Source organism: Eschscholzia californica, unplaced genomic scaffold (assembly GCF_041429995.1).
Source record: "Eschscholzia californica isolate CP2 unplaced genomic scaffold, dmEscCali1.0.p SCAF_5, whole genome shotgun sequence".
Lineage (NCBI taxonomy): Eukaryota > Viridiplantae > Streptophyta > Magnoliopsida > Ranunculales > Papaveraceae > Eschscholzia > Eschscholzia californica.
The window spans coordinates 592174-607088 of record NW_028238472.1 but is presented as its reverse complement, the minus strand read 5'-3'; the positions used below and the strand labels follow the sequence as shown (position 1 = coordinate 607088).

At 37.2% G+C, this 14915-nt stretch overlaps 2 protein-coding genes across 3 annotated transcripts; one reads left to right on the top strand and one right to left on the bottom strand.

The window, feature by feature from the left end:
- The first annotated feature begins 536 nt into the window (after positions 1 to 536).
- Positions 537 to 5643, top strand: LOC147535936 (Tetratricopeptide repeat (TPR)-like superfamily protein). Its single transcript, XM_086639934.1, has 5 exons — positions 537 to 716; positions 1046 to 1193; positions 1690 to 1873; positions 2414 to 2496; positions 2628 to 5643. Exons 4-5 carry the CDS (start codon positions 2472 to 2474, stop codon positions 5264 to 5266), a joined length of 2664 nt encoding a protein of 887 aa, XP_086496060.1. The 5' UTR covers positions 537 to 716; positions 1046 to 1193; positions 1690 to 1873; positions 2414 to 2471; the 3' UTR covers positions 5267 to 5643.
- A 1148-nt stretch (positions 5644 to 6791) lies between these two features.
- On the bottom strand, positions 6792 to 14474 carry LOC147535935 (kinesin-like protein KIN-13A). Of its 2 annotated transcripts, XR_015225112.1 has the most exons (15): positions 14044 to 14395; positions 13785 to 13848; positions 13422 to 13687; positions 12425 to 12646; positions 11676 to 11864; positions 11197 to 11301; positions 10995 to 11072; positions 10647 to 10728; positions 10236 to 10398; positions 9144 to 9473; positions 8418 to 8636; positions 7722 to 8337; positions 7497 to 7562; positions 7141 to 7397; positions 6792 to 7058 (listed from the first exon to the last, which is right to left on the bottom strand). XR_015225112.1 is itself a non-coding variant. In XM_086639935.1 (14 exons), exons 3-14 carry the CDS (start codon positions 13620 to 13622, stop codon positions 7215 to 7217), a joined length of 2454 nt encoding a protein of 817 aa, XP_086496061.1. In that variant the 5' UTR covers positions 13623 to 13687; positions 13785 to 13848; positions 14044 to 14474; the 3' UTR covers positions 6792 to 7214. The 2 variants fall into 2 exon arrangements, 1 of the variants encoding a protein (XP_086496061.1); XM_086639935.1 differs by having other exon boundaries at positions 6792 to 7397; positions 14044 to 14474.
- Between the last annotated feature and the right edge of the window lie 441 nt (positions 14475 to 14915).

The following is a 14915-nucleotide window of genomic DNA, read 5'->3' as shown; positions in this document are numbered from 1 at the left end:
AGTGAAAAGAAGTCAATAGTTCAGTGTACAATAAGCAAAGTAAGGAAGATGAAGATAAAGGAAAAAAGGAACTTAGGCTAGGGTTATCATTTCATTGTATATGGAATTCATCCATTCACCGAACCAAACTAGTCGGTTTTTGGACATCTACAACCGTACCAAACCACTTGTTTAGTTTGGTTTGAAACCCGACTAGACCGGTTCGGATTTATTGGTTTGGTCTATTTTTGCGCACCCCTAATTGGTACGCCCGCCTCACTAAGAGGCGATTGGCAAAACAATTTCCGTTATCTCTTCCCCTTTGGAGAAGTATTGGTTATTGTTGTTGATCTTTATTTGTTATCCATCCCTCTTCCTTTTCTTCTTCTTAGTAATTTTGTTATATGTAGTCAGCCATTTTCGTTACATGCACTCGTATCTCCTTTGAATTGAACAAAATATATCTTAGATGTGTAGTAGTATATGACAAAAATGGTGAGTGATTACAAAACTATGAGAAGCCCATTAACAAAATCGCCCATAGAATTTACTCTTATGAAATTCAAGAAGGAAGTGTCAGGGGAATGATTAGTTTCACAAGCAAGAGAAAGAGAGAGAGAGAGAGATTGTATGAATAATGTGTGCCTTAGAAAAACTTATTTAGTTAGCCTATGGCTGGAAGGTTTAACTACGCCTCCTATGAGTGTTATTGGCCCCTTCGTACCTCCTTCGATTTGGTAAGTTTAGTTTGACTGCATTAGGTTATAAGAGCCTTCAAATGGATGGTTTTGTGCCGAATTTTGTTACAATTTGATAACTTTAATCTGACTATATTTGGTCACAGACGTTCCCAAATCAGTGATTTCAGATCGAATTATGTTACAAAATCCAACTCAAGATCCACCAAGTTTAACTCATCAAATGTTTTGAGTTTAAATTGGTACACTCGGACGGACTTTTGTTATTAAATTTAGTTCAAGGTCTTAACTATTTGGCCCCAATGATATTTATGGGAGGCGCTTTTAAAACTTCTAACTATTTTCTCTCTCTCTCTCTAAAACTCCAGAGTTACTAGTATACTGAAGAAGAAGAAGAAGAAGAAGAAGAAGAAGAGGGTTTGGCAGAAGATTCTTTCCCGCCGATTGTTCTTTCCCGCCGATTGTTCTTCCGGCTTAGACTTATTAAGGGTTTCATTCTGACCTAATCACTTCTACGTACGCCTCTCTGTCTCTCTCTCTCAATGCCTCCATCTATTTGTGTTGTTTAGTTGATAATTCAAACTGGTTTTGGATTTTGAGATATGGGTTGTTTTGAGAACAAATAGCTCACTACAAAAGTAAACATTTGAAAGAAAAGAAATGTTTCTTTTTTGTTGATTGAGAGGTTAATCAATGAATAGAATTATAATTTTAGTAGAAAAATCATTCCTTTTTTATTAACTTAGTGATTTCCTAGTTATACAAAATTAAAATCTGTAGTTTCCTGTAGTTCTATAAAAAAAATTTAAAGAGATTTTTGTCCTTTTCAAAGGGTATATAGATTTGGGTTTCTTTTTGTTTGTGTAATTTTAATCTTTTACTTGCATATTATTCCTTGTTTCTATCACTTAACTTGTTTAGTCTATACAGACAGTAGTTCTAGGGTTTGAAAAGCTTCTAATATGGAGACTAATAATAACAAGTTCTTTCCTTTTTGTTTTTTTAATTGCAGAATTTTCAGCCAAAAGGGTATTCAATTTTTTTGTATCTTTTTGAAATTGGAAGAGTTCTTCCAATTCCAGCAAAGATTGTTGGATCAATGCTGATGAAAGTTAATGCAGTTTTTATTAGGGCAGTTTCTACTATATCTAATAACAATGTAACAAACCCATTTCAGAAGGGTGTTCATCCAGCAGGTTAGTGTAATTAGGGTTAGCATATCAAAGAACTTTCAGTATCCATCAAAGATTAGAATTTTTATCGTCTAGGTTTGTTATCATAATGATATGTAAGCTTAGGTGCCCATGATGAATCATAAAGGGTTACTTGCTATTTACTTGTTGATGTTGCCTCACGTCGCAATTAGTTATTGTTTGTGTTATTAACTTATTGCTAGGATGAGTTCGTTCGGTATTTAGATCATCCTAGTAAAAATATCTAGCCCTAGTTCATCTTAAACGTCATAAACTTTTGCCTTTCAGGTATATCTTTACCAAAAATTGATACTCTGTCGGACAACTAGGTTGGTGGAATCCTGGCTGGCTTAGGTGGACCGTGGACAGACATGATTTAGAGAGGGAAGTGAGATTCATTTCTCTTTCTGAATCCTGGTCGTCCACCTAAGCCAGTCGGGCAGAGTATCACTGCTGTTCTTGTCAGTCTTTGTAATATGTCACAATTAGCCAACTGTATAGGTGAACTTGTTTCAGACATCTAAATATGTTTTTTATTTGCAGCTTCGAACCTGTAGGTAAGAGGAAATAAAGGTGGTTTTCGATACTGTGCGCTTATAAGATGAAGAGACTCTTGAATATCAGAGGTAAAACCATTGTCCAACTTTACGAGTCCGAAAAACTCCATGAATTATGTGTCCATGTCTTGTTATTTATGCACATTTCTCTCTTCAAACAGTTCATGTTTAGTTTGCAAACTAATATTGTGATGTTGCAGGTCTCTTTCGATCTGACACAAGGCGTTGTAATATCTACATTAGTGATAAGAAATTTTCAACTTCAGATAATGAATCTTCTTCTGGTCTACAAGGTGAAGTCAGTCCTGTCAGGGAGGGGAAAATAGTAATTGATGATGTGTGCCGGATTTTGGGGAATGGTCCCTGGGGATATGCCATGGAAGAAGCTCTATCTTCACTGGATCAGACACATCAGCCAGAATTAGTTAAGGGAGTTTTAAAGAGGTTGAAGGATGTTAATTTGGGTATGAATTATTTTCGATGGGTTGAGAAGAAAAGCAACCAAGTACACAGTCGAGAAGCGTATGATTCGCTTCTCATGTTAATGGTTCGAAACAAAAAATTCGATTATTTGGAGCAGATTCTAGAGGAAATGAGTCTTGCCGGATGTACTCTCTTAAATGATACTTGTGTTGAATTAGTTACTACTTGTATTAGTTCCCAAATGCTTCGTGAAGCTTTCAACCTGATACAAACTATGCGAAAATTCAAATATCGTCCTGCATTTTCAGCTTATACTAACTTGATTGGTGCCCTAGCAATGGTGCATGAGCCTGATCTTGCTCTCACCCTCTTTCATCAAATGCAGGAGATTGGGTATGAAGTGAATGTGCATTTATTTACAACTCTCGTTCGAGTTTTTGCCAGAGAATGCCGTGTCGATTCTGCTCTCTCCTTACTAGATGAAATGAAGAGCAATTCTGTTAATGCTGATATTGTTCTGTATAATGTTTGCATAGATTGTTTCGGCAAGGTCGGTAAGGTAGATATGGCTTGGAAATTCTTCCATGAGATGAAAGCACAAGGAATCGTGCCCGATGATGTGACTTACACTAGCATGATCGGTGTTCTCTGCAAAGCAAATAGACTTGATGAAGCTATAGACTTATTTGAGAAAATGGAGCTTAATAGGAAAGTACCATGCGCATATGCTTATAACACCATGATTATGGGGCATGGGTCTGTAGGAAAGTTCGATGAAGCTTACAAATTACTCGAGAGGCAAAAAGAAAAGGGTTGCATTCCTAGTGTGGTAGCTTATAACGGTATCCTTACTTGCCTCGGGAAAAAGGGAAACATAGATGAATCTTTGAGAATTTTTGAGGAGATGAAGACAGACGCAAAGCCGAATGCTTCAACTTATAATATTCTCATCGACATGCTTTGTAGAGCAGGAAGAGTAGAGGCGGTGTATGAGATTCAAGATTCCATGGAAAGAGCAGGCTTATTTCCTAATGTGCTAACCGTGAATATTATGGTGGATCGATTATGTAAAGCCCGAAAGCTCGACGAAGCTTGCCGTATCTTTGAATCGATGAGTGAAAAACAATGTACTCCAAACGCGGTTACATATTGTTCTCTTATAGATGGCTTGGGAAAAAATGGCAGGATCGATGAGGCTTACAATTTGTTCGAAGATATGATAGATGCGGGTCATAATCCAAATGTTGTTGTTTACACATCTCTTATCAGAAACTTTTTCAAGTGTGGTAGGAAGGAAGATGGGCACAAAATTTACAAAGACATGACACGAAGAGGTTGCTCTCCGGATCTTACACTTCTTAATACATATATGGATTGTGTTTTCAAGGGTGGAGAGACCGAAAAAGGAAGAGCTTTATTTGAAGAAATCAAAGCTCGAGGCTTCATGCCCGACGTGCAGAGCTATTCTATACTCATTCATGGGCTTGTAAAGGCGGGCTTTGCACGAGAAACCTACAAGAAGTTTTACGAAATGAAAGAACAAGGCTGTGTCCTTGATACTCGTGCATATAATGCAGTCATAGATGGGTTCTGCAAGTCGGGTAAGGTTAATAAAGCATACCAATTATTGGAAGAAATGAAGACAAAGGGTCATGCACCAAACGTGGTTACTTACGGCTCTGTTGTTGATGGACTTGCTAAGATCGATAGACTCGATGAAGCTTACATGCTCTTTGAAGAAGCGAAATCAAAAGGAATAGAGTTGAATGTAGTTATATATAGTAGTCTAATTGATGGGTTCGGAAAAGTCGGTAGAATAGATGAAGCATATCTAATCTTGGAGGAATTGATGCAGAAAGGTTTGACTCCTAATGTCTTCACATGGAACTGTCTTCTTGATGCTTTAGTGAAGGCAGAGGAGGTCAGTGAAGCCCTAGTATGTTTTCAATCAATGAAAGACATGAAATGCCCTCCAAACACCTTTACCTACAGCATTCTCATAAATGGGCTTTGTCGGGTTCGAAAATTCACCAAAGCGTTCGTATTTTTGCAAGATATGCAGAAGCAAGGTCTAAACCCTAATGTAATAACTTACACAACGATGATATCCGGTCTCGCAAAAGCTGGTAATATAGCGGAAGCAAATACTTTGTTCCAGAAGTTCAAAGCGAAAGGTGGTATTCCTGACTCCGGTTGTTATAATTCTTTGATCGAAGGGCTAAGTAATGCAAATAGAGCGATTGATGCATATAACCTTTTCGAGGAAACTCGGTTAAAGGGGTGTCGTATCTACGCCAAGAGCTGTATCGTTCTTTTAGATGCATTACACAAAGCCGAGTGTCTTGAGCAAGCAGCTATAGTTGGTGCAGTACTTAATGAAATGGCGAAATCTCAGCACGCTTCTAGATTATTGTAAAATTTAAGCTAATTTTGATCCAAGTTATAGAAGAATGATTTGTGGTGTTTCAGTTCCTTCAGCGGAGCTCTTTTTCGGCTTTCCGAAGAAGGTGCTCATGGTAAATCTTGTTTTCCTATTCTGCTCTTTAGTTTTTCGTGGTTGCATGTGCATCTTAAAGAGGTTAAACCTAGATTACAAGTATTCAGAATTTAGGGTTTAGGGTGTAAGATTGAATTCAGAGAGTTGATATTTTAGAGGAGAATAATCGAAAAATCCTTGTATTTGATATGTAAAAGCTTAACAATGTTACAGAAATCATTTGAATTAGATAGGAGTCCATATGATAAGAATAATTTTTCTTTTTATTGTGATTTAGTTTTATGATATTTTTACAAGAAGTGCTCCGTGTTTTCGTGGTTTATACTGATCCGATTGAATTTCATCCAGAAGAGGAAACTTATAAAGATCGTCCACCACCCTTTGGTGTAACGGTTGAACACCCCTCGTAAGCCCATGAGGTCGTGGGATAGAGTCTCGGTGGAAGCAGTTGCCATCAAGATTTATCCTATGTAATTTAGACTATAAATAATGTAATAATTCGTCGGGCTTTAGGCCTCTTTGTTGTCGATTGTTGGGTTTTAGACCTCTTTCATTCTCGGTTTAAATTAGACGGTTATCGTGCTTACTACATCTCCATGATGCATCAATGCCTTGTAACGACTAACTTAGATCGTAGTCAAATTCTCAAAAAAATAAAAATAAAGATCGTAGTTGTTTTTGTCAAAAGAAAGGAATGATGATTAAATCTATTTTAGCGGAGACAACAAACAGCCTCCATGAATCACAAACAATAGTTTAGGTTACAAGGCCCAAACGTCATCGAAGTGTCCACTATCGTAGGTCTTTATGACCAGTTTCTTGTGTTAGACAACAGAATAGTCCATGGCCATTGGACTTCATCGATCAAGTCTTTCAAATATGTAGGATAAAGCATCCGTAAAAAGTTTAAATGATAAACGTTCTGTATTGTCGAACCGAAGCCTGAAGATATGTTCAATCAAACAGATGCCCAAAATACTGATTTGTTACAGAAACGTCTTACATCATCATATAAAAAAAACGTTCACATCATATTTTCGTAACACCTCTTAAACAGATTAAGATATGTTTTGTCAAACAGATGTAGATATGGATCTATTTTCGAAATGTTTTACAACATCACCGAAAATAAAAAGAAACATCATCGTCATCATCACATATAAAGACAAACACTAACATCATATTACAATGACATCTCTAAAATAGATGGGGTATGTTTAATCAAACAGATCCTAAATCCTAAAGTTAGATATGTTTGATCAAACAAATGCGATAATATAGATTCAGAGATGTTTTTTACATGGACATGTACTTAAATTATTTGCTTCAAGTATTTTCCATCCTGAAATACTAGCAGAAAAAGGGTTCTCAAAATTTGCAACAACACTTCATCAAAAGGAGAGAATAATTCCATTTTTCAGACAACAAAGAATTAAAAAATGTCTTGAACAAACTTAAAATTGTCTTGTCTTTCCATTATAAATTTTGTCTTTGCCAAAGTATGAACAATATAGTTTGTGATTAAAAACCCCACTCCAAATTCACACTAAGAAGTTCCAAACCTTGGGGAGAAAAAAAAACCCTAACTTTTCAAACACATAGGAACACAACATATCTTTTCTTTTACACCTTAATCTCCATTCACAACAAACCCATGTTACAGAATTCTCGATTAGGTTCAAGATCGGCTTTCATGTCCGCCAGATAGCAACTGCGCGTAAAGAGAACAGTGAGGCCCTATTCAAGAAATAAGAGCATGGTGAGGTAATGAGCAGGAAAGAAGAGGTGATTACGAGATATATTGATGTGAGATGATTATGGCTTGTTCATGCTAGAGCATCCGGAGATGATTGATAGAATAACCAGATCAACGAGGGACTCTTTTTCGGCTAAGTATCTCCTGTTCCTTCAAGCGATGTTGGAATCTAGCGAGACGAGCTTGTAGGCTTACTAGACTTGCTGCTTTTCGTGACAGAACAAAACTCAGTTGATTGACATAGTTGTCTATGTGGCTTCCGGGTTGATCCACTTCTGCCAATAACTTCATCTCCTGATTTATTCGAAAAAAGAAACGGAGAATGGTAAATATTCGCAACCCAAACTTTTCAAGTATTAATAACTTACAGACAGAGAGAGATACGGTACTCACTTCACGAACGATCTCCATTGTATCTTCGATTTCTTTTCTATGAGCTGCAACTAACGCGTCTTCTTCCTGCAGTAACAATGGCGTACGAGTATATGTAAAACTTCAAACAAGTATGAACTAACGAATAACGATAAATGTCAAGATTATATATAAATCGAAAATGAAAAGGAGAAAAAGTGAAGGTTGGAGTAAATATAAGTAAATATAGTATACTGAATTCCTGACCTCAAGAATAGCATTGATTTCTCCGTCATGAGGGGTTTCGGAATCCTTTTGTCGAGCCCCAACATTGTTTGAAGAATCAGACGATTTCTGCTGCTTGTAACTTGTACCCGCGGAATCAACTCCATCTTTTTTAGATATAATACTCTGCTTTTCTGAATTTTCTTCCCTGTAAATTTTTCTACGAGGTGGAGAAACCTTTTGCTCTTCCTCCCGAGAACTATTCAAATTTTGAGTAGATGAATATGATTTATTAGCTGAACCACTGTAAGTATTTTTCATGCCGAACCTCTCCCTGTCCACAGTACTTGAACCGGCCGAGTTTTCCTCTCTACCATTAAAGGGATATGATGGAAGACTAGAAGGTTGTTCCCTCCCACTGGAAGGGTATGACGGAAGACTAGAAGGTTGGTCCCTCCCATTGAAGGGGTTATTTAGCACATTAGAAGGTTGTTCAACTCGTCTAACTGTCTCCGCCACTTTCACTTCTTGAGATGCTTCGGCAGTATAGTCGTACTCGCCAGGAAGCGGCAAAGACGGAAATGATGGTTCCTTAGGTATAGAGGAGCCTGAAGGCTGGTCTTTTCTAGGATTCCCGCTTTTGGACAGACTTTTAACCCTGTTCATTCAGAAATTACTTTTCAGTTAGCTTTTTAATCAAACCCCCAAGAATTGAGGTGGTCTAACTAGAGATTTTACCTGTCGGCGTATCTCAAAGTATTAAGTGTATGTTCACAAGACCCGGCATTTGGAGAAATACAAGAGATCATAACAGTTCGTGAGTTGCCAACAAAGGAATCACGGAGCACCTCTGTCAGTTTGCTTCCACGAAATGGGATATGAATCTGGTCATTGTCAAGAGCTCGGATACACTCCTTTAGGGCCAAAAGGCTCTTGTTGATTTCTGCTCCTTCAATCCTGTAGTATTGACATTGTGACACATGAGTATACGAGAATAGGGGAATATTACCAAAACTCTCCACACCAAATTTTCTTTTGTAAAAAACAATCAATATTTTCCCTACACAAGGTTGCACGGAGCAAAGTTTTCGCAAGTACGGACATAGTATGTGAGGTTTGGACGTAGTTAGCACTGGTTTATACAAGGAGCCGGAGCCTAAAATAATATTGACTTCTCCTTTTAACCTAGACCTACAGAAAATTGGATCTTCTGGCCAATTTCTTGTGAGTTGTGACAATAAGCAGTGTGTGCAAGCCATTCAAAAGAGTTCCTCTTAATTCTTATCAGGTCTAAATCAGACGTTCCTCCTCAGGGTTGCTCTAGAACTTATCTTTGTCTCCTCCACACAATATTGGGATTTTCCATAATCAATTTTACATTAAAAAGTGTATCCATGATGAAGAATGAGATCCCAAGTATGCAATCAATGAAAATGAAAAATGAAGAAATAACGCAGTACTTGCCGTGTTTGTCTATCATTGTCGGTAGTGTCAGCACCACGTTCACTACCTGCAAGATCAATGAAAGATATTTTACCCACAACCTTCCCAGGCTTGGGTTCAATAGTTTCATTCTGCCTTCTAGATTCTTTTACTTCAGCTTGTTTCTTAATGACAAGTTGTAAAATAGCATGAGATCTAGATGATTCCTCATTTGCACCAGTAGATCCAGTACTTCTTGATGCGTTTCCTCTCTCAATATATTCTTTAACAATCTGAACATCTAAGACTTCAAATTCCTGCAGTCCAACTATGCAAACTTGTTGGCGACCATCTTCTCTCATGAGGAGTTTTCTGGCCAACAACATCAAAAGATAATATATTAATATGTATTTATCACTTTATCAGCACTTCATCAGCGAAAATATATATAAGCACTTTTATCCATAGATGATTATATACTACATCTAGTGACCGCAATGAATAAGAATATATCAATCACAAAACAAGTTTCAGCAACAAGGTAATAAAGGAGTAATCCACAACATTCGAACTAGAGTACCCAAATGTTTAAACCAAATGTTCTCTCCACCAGATTTACACAGAAGACGAGAAACCCTATCCATCGGATAGCTCACAACTTACTCTGTATCTGCTCAGAAAGGACGCTTAATATGAACCAAGCAATCCTTGTTGCTGGAAACTATAGCTTCGACTTACAGGCTTCACTATAGAATTTGAAGTCCGAACTACAGTATTCGACTGTCAAAATCGCTCTAAAGCTAAGTTGTTTGAGGCATGAGGCGAGAGGCTTAGAGATAAGCCTCAGATCATGGGAGTGGCACCTGGCCCAGATGCCTTCCTTCAAACCTCGATGTATTTTATGTTTCTTTTGCAAATATTCATTCTATTTACAACCATATCTATATATCCATGCAGATTGTAATACAAAACAATAAAGTATTACAAACTCAAAAGAGTCAACATGGGAAAAGGAAAGAAGGCATGGCGAGAGGAAACAGGGCTCCTCAGGAACTTTTATATCAGTGTAGCAATAAAGAGTACGTCAAGTACACAACACAAAGAAGGCTAACAGAGAAATTGAAAGAGATGGACCTTCTGTCGCTAAGAAGATCATAAAGCTTTCCTCCATATATCTCAAAATAGCTAAGCCACAATTTTAATTTCTGATTGCGGTACATCGGGTGATGCAATAACCTAACAATGTCTTCTGCAGCTCTGAGAGGCAGAGGTTGCATTGTGAATGTTTTGCCACTACCTGAAAATTAGAACCAAGTGAGGATAAAAAGTGTCAACAAAAAATTCAGAGATAAAAGACCAAGGTAAAAAAAGGTGGTTGTTTCCATCGGTGACAACAAAATGAAATATAACCTCAAATTCTCAATCAACATAATTAGTGATGCATCAGGAGAAAACCTAGCATCTTTTATACCATTGTTAAAGAATTTTTGGTAGGTAGATACTGTAGATAGAATGAGACAGAAAAGCATCAAGATCTTTACTCACCAGTTTGACCATATGCAAAGCATGTTGCTTTTGTTCGCTGAAAAATGGTAGGAATAATTGGCTCTACAGTGTTACGATAAACCTGGTAAAACAAATGCAAAAAGTAACCGAATATTTAATTTATAAGATATATATATAACAACTCAGATGGAAAAAGTTAAGAAGAAAACATAAGTTGCGTATCAAGTGATAAAGATGAAAAAGGGTGAGATACGCCACTGCACACAAAACACTCCAGGCAAAACTATGAACACGTCATGTCAAAGCCAAAAGGGATACAATGTGGTCTCCTAGGCAAATAACACAACAATCTGAAAATAAGAATAGTGATTCAAATGTATATAATACCTCGTCATTCGATACATTCTCATCTAAAACAGCATCGAAACAAAATTCGTGCTTCTCCACATACGCAGTTAAATCCACCTTCATGTCAAAACATAAAATTAATTAACTTACACATTTAGAATCCCATCGACTTCACAGTTTCAAGCAAGTAATAAGATTTGTGTACTAAGTACAGAAAATGTAGGTGATAGGTACAACCAACCTTTAGTTTGGGCTCATGGACAGTTAAGTATGCATCGTCAACTACAGATACAATATCTTCTTCCTTCCGCGACAGCTCCTTCTTGTTTAAAGGTCTTTTACGTACCTAAGATTGATAAATAACATGAAAAATCAGCTTCGACTTCACAAGATAAGTTTACCTACTATGAAGAATATAGACACATTTGTTGATTTACCACTAAGGTAAAGAAAAAGAAATATGGTGGTGTTCTGCAATATCAACAAATATGATCCCACGCTCAACATAATAATGCATTTCGTATCATATACAAAATCAAGACGCTTACAAGTTAGGAATCTAACTGCACACATGTATATGCATCAAAACTGAATATTTAAGATAACTCAAAAGAAATATTGACAACTCATTCACCCTCTCTTTTTAAAACTTAATCATTCACAATGTTCCGACATTAAATTCAAAAAGCTATTCCGAAATAAATCACTATACCAACTTACAACAACTTTAATCTTGGCCAAATTGCTCTCTCTTGTGCCACTCTCTTTCTCATTCTGTGGTTGTCTGATAGAAGCCTCTACTGCTTGCTCTCTTTGTTGTCTACTTACCACAGCATCAAAGTCATTCTCATACCCCATCGGCTCAGCTGGCATGAATGGTGATGCTTCAAAGGGTTCTGACATAACATCCTGCAGAGGAGATGAAACTGCTGTTAAATGTTACTCAACAAACTCTCATTACTAAAACTATCATTCGAAAAGGTAAAAATTAAGAAACAAGAAAAACAAAGAGCAAAAAGAAACTTAGATGATGTAGACCGCATAAAAATGAAATCAACAAAGTAATTGTGAATAAGTTATCTAAGAACATCTTAGTACATAAAAAAATTGTAAACGGACTAAATTCAAATAGCAAGCACCATAAGAAAAAGACAACGCCGCATAATTCTGACACTCTAGCATCCTTTATTAGTACCAACTCTCCACACTTACTAGATACTACATGAAAAACATTCATGATGAGAATTCGCAAACAACTAATGCTATGTAAACATGGGAAAACTTACATGTTGGTGTATGTAAAACAAGAGTTAGACATTACGTAAGGATAGAGAGGATCTAGAAGAATAAAGTTAGAGCAGTTATGACGTTCCGTTCTTATTCTTGACAGATAGCAGCACGAAGAAAAGATGACAAGCCGCAAGTGTACTATCTTGTAGGTGAAAATTTCACACCATAAAGCATTTTACCTCTGAAAGTAGCTCTGTGTCATCCACAGCATGAAGATCCAAAAGCCCAGCACCAAATTCACCTCTGAGTTCAGGGGAGAAGAAGCCTTCTGTTGTAGGCACCGCTCCTGAGCTTTGGGCAGTTGGCGTGTATGGTTCTGAACCAGAGTCTCCATTAAAATTAAGGTTCCTCAATAGTTTGAAAAGTTTTTGTTTTTCTTCAGCAGTTTGTGCTCCATAACCCTTCAATAATACCAAAGCTCCAGCATTACAACGTAAGAACCACAACAGTACAAGACGCCATATGTACAAAAATAAATAAAATGTATATTTAAAAAAAATGCTAATCCATTTATCCCCACTTTATTTACAAATTGTACTCCCCATGTCCTAGCCTTTAGTTTTTTCGAAGACAATATTTCAACGTAATCCAAAATCCAAGTGACATTGAAGGGCTACCTTATTATGATTTCATTTCATGACATGTTGAGGGGATATCATTAGGTGACTTGTAACGTTTATATCCCCCCTTTATTATTATTCTTTTTCTGTTTCTTTTTCTTCCTCTTGTAAATATTTTTTCCCCTATATATTCAATCAAGTTTCAAAAAAAAAAGGCTACCTTGGGTGATAAAAGCAAGGAAGTACATCAACCGGATTACAAGATTGCATATTTTGAAATAAAAAACAAGTGTTCAACTCGCATAAAGTAAGCACGAAGAATAAACCAATAAATGAAAATACATGTAAGAACTCATTGCTCTGAAACCTAATGCTGCATGTGTAATAGGACCCATTAGCCGGAGATGCGAACATCACATAACTGTGTATCGTGGGGAGAATTAGCAAGATATGGGACTTATTTACTCACAATATCAGTGCAAATTCAACCATGGGCCGAAGCGTGTGAAAGGGTGACCCTAAATATCAATGCTGGTTCTGTGAATAGCCAATCGAACAAAGATCTAATTAAAATAGTAGAAGGGGATGAGTATAGGTCGTTTCCACTTTCAAGTACCTGCATCAGTAGGTTTGGTACGAGCCGCTGCTCGACACCAGCAGAAGTCAAGGGAGATGCCAAATGCTGTAACCCAGCAGACTGGAGCCACCTTGCCATAACAGCATCACCTGCATCACTAGACTGTCCAGCACCACCAGGATGGTCGTAAAGAGCAGCCGCAGAAGCAGCGGCATTGCTCTGTTGCAAATGGCCGCCCATCTGGCGCTGCGACCGGCGTTGAGGAGCCAATTTTTACACTTTATAAACAACAACAACAACAACAACTACAAACAAATAACAAATCAAAATCAAAACTCAATCTTTCCAACAAAATTTCAAAATCGAAACTCTAAAACTACTGAATCATCAAGATATACTCACTTCTGAGGTAAAAATTCAAAGATCTAACGATACATTAACTTGTTTCCTCACAAATCCTTGAAATCTGCAATCAAACGCAAAATCAAATCCGATCTATCTAATAGACCGAAATGAAAACGATCCTATTCATATATTCATATCTAAACCCTAAAGATAAGAGAGATACTCTATAGATGCGATTACGCGAATGATTCGAAGCTCTTCGTTAATCAATAAATCTATATATCTAAAGAAGTAATCAAATCGTAAAAGAACTTACTCGAATCGATCTGAAACGATGCGTCTTTCTGTATAACGAGTTAAAGCATCGATTAGTTGTTTGAATGGTTGAATAATCAGATCTGGTGATGAAAATCAAAACTCTCTCTCTGGTTTTGATGCATGCATGAAGATTTCGATATTCGGCCGTCTCTCTCTCTCTCTACTTTCTACTTTCTCTCTCTAAACGAATGCGATAATGGCAGGGCCTCCACGCTGGGAGGAAGTATACTTCATTGGTATTATTACCTCGTTAAAAATTTAAAATACACTGTCGTAACTTAAATGTTTATTTCTCATGTCGTCTAAATCAAACTATTCAGACATTACAAAAAGGGTTATTTCCGTCCACCACCCTTTGGTGTAACGGTTGGACACCCCTCTTAAGTCCATAAGAGCGTGGGATTGAGTCTAGGTGAAAGCAGTTCCATCAGTATTTATCCTATGTAATTTAGGCTATAAATAATGTAATAATTTGTCGGGCTTTAGGCCTCTTTCATTGTTGGTTTAAATTAGGTAGTTATCATGATGCATCAATGCCTTGTAACGACTAACGTAGATTGTAGTCGAATTCTAAAAAAAAAGGGTTATTTCCCTAATAGCTCCCAACTTTGTGACCGGTTTCCTGCCTAGCCCCCTACTTTGTCAAAAATACTTAGATGACCCCCTTTTTCAGATTCTGTTATAACACTGTTAACTAGTCATCACCTCTCTCTCATCCAACTCATCGCCACTCTCTGGCACCTCATATTCTCGCCACCTCATCATCTTCACCGGCGAAGGTCGTCGACCGACCAATTTTCTAACCGGCGACCTTCAAACATTAAAAAAAAAAATTAAACTCTCCTCTTTCTCTCTCTAAAAAAAATAATC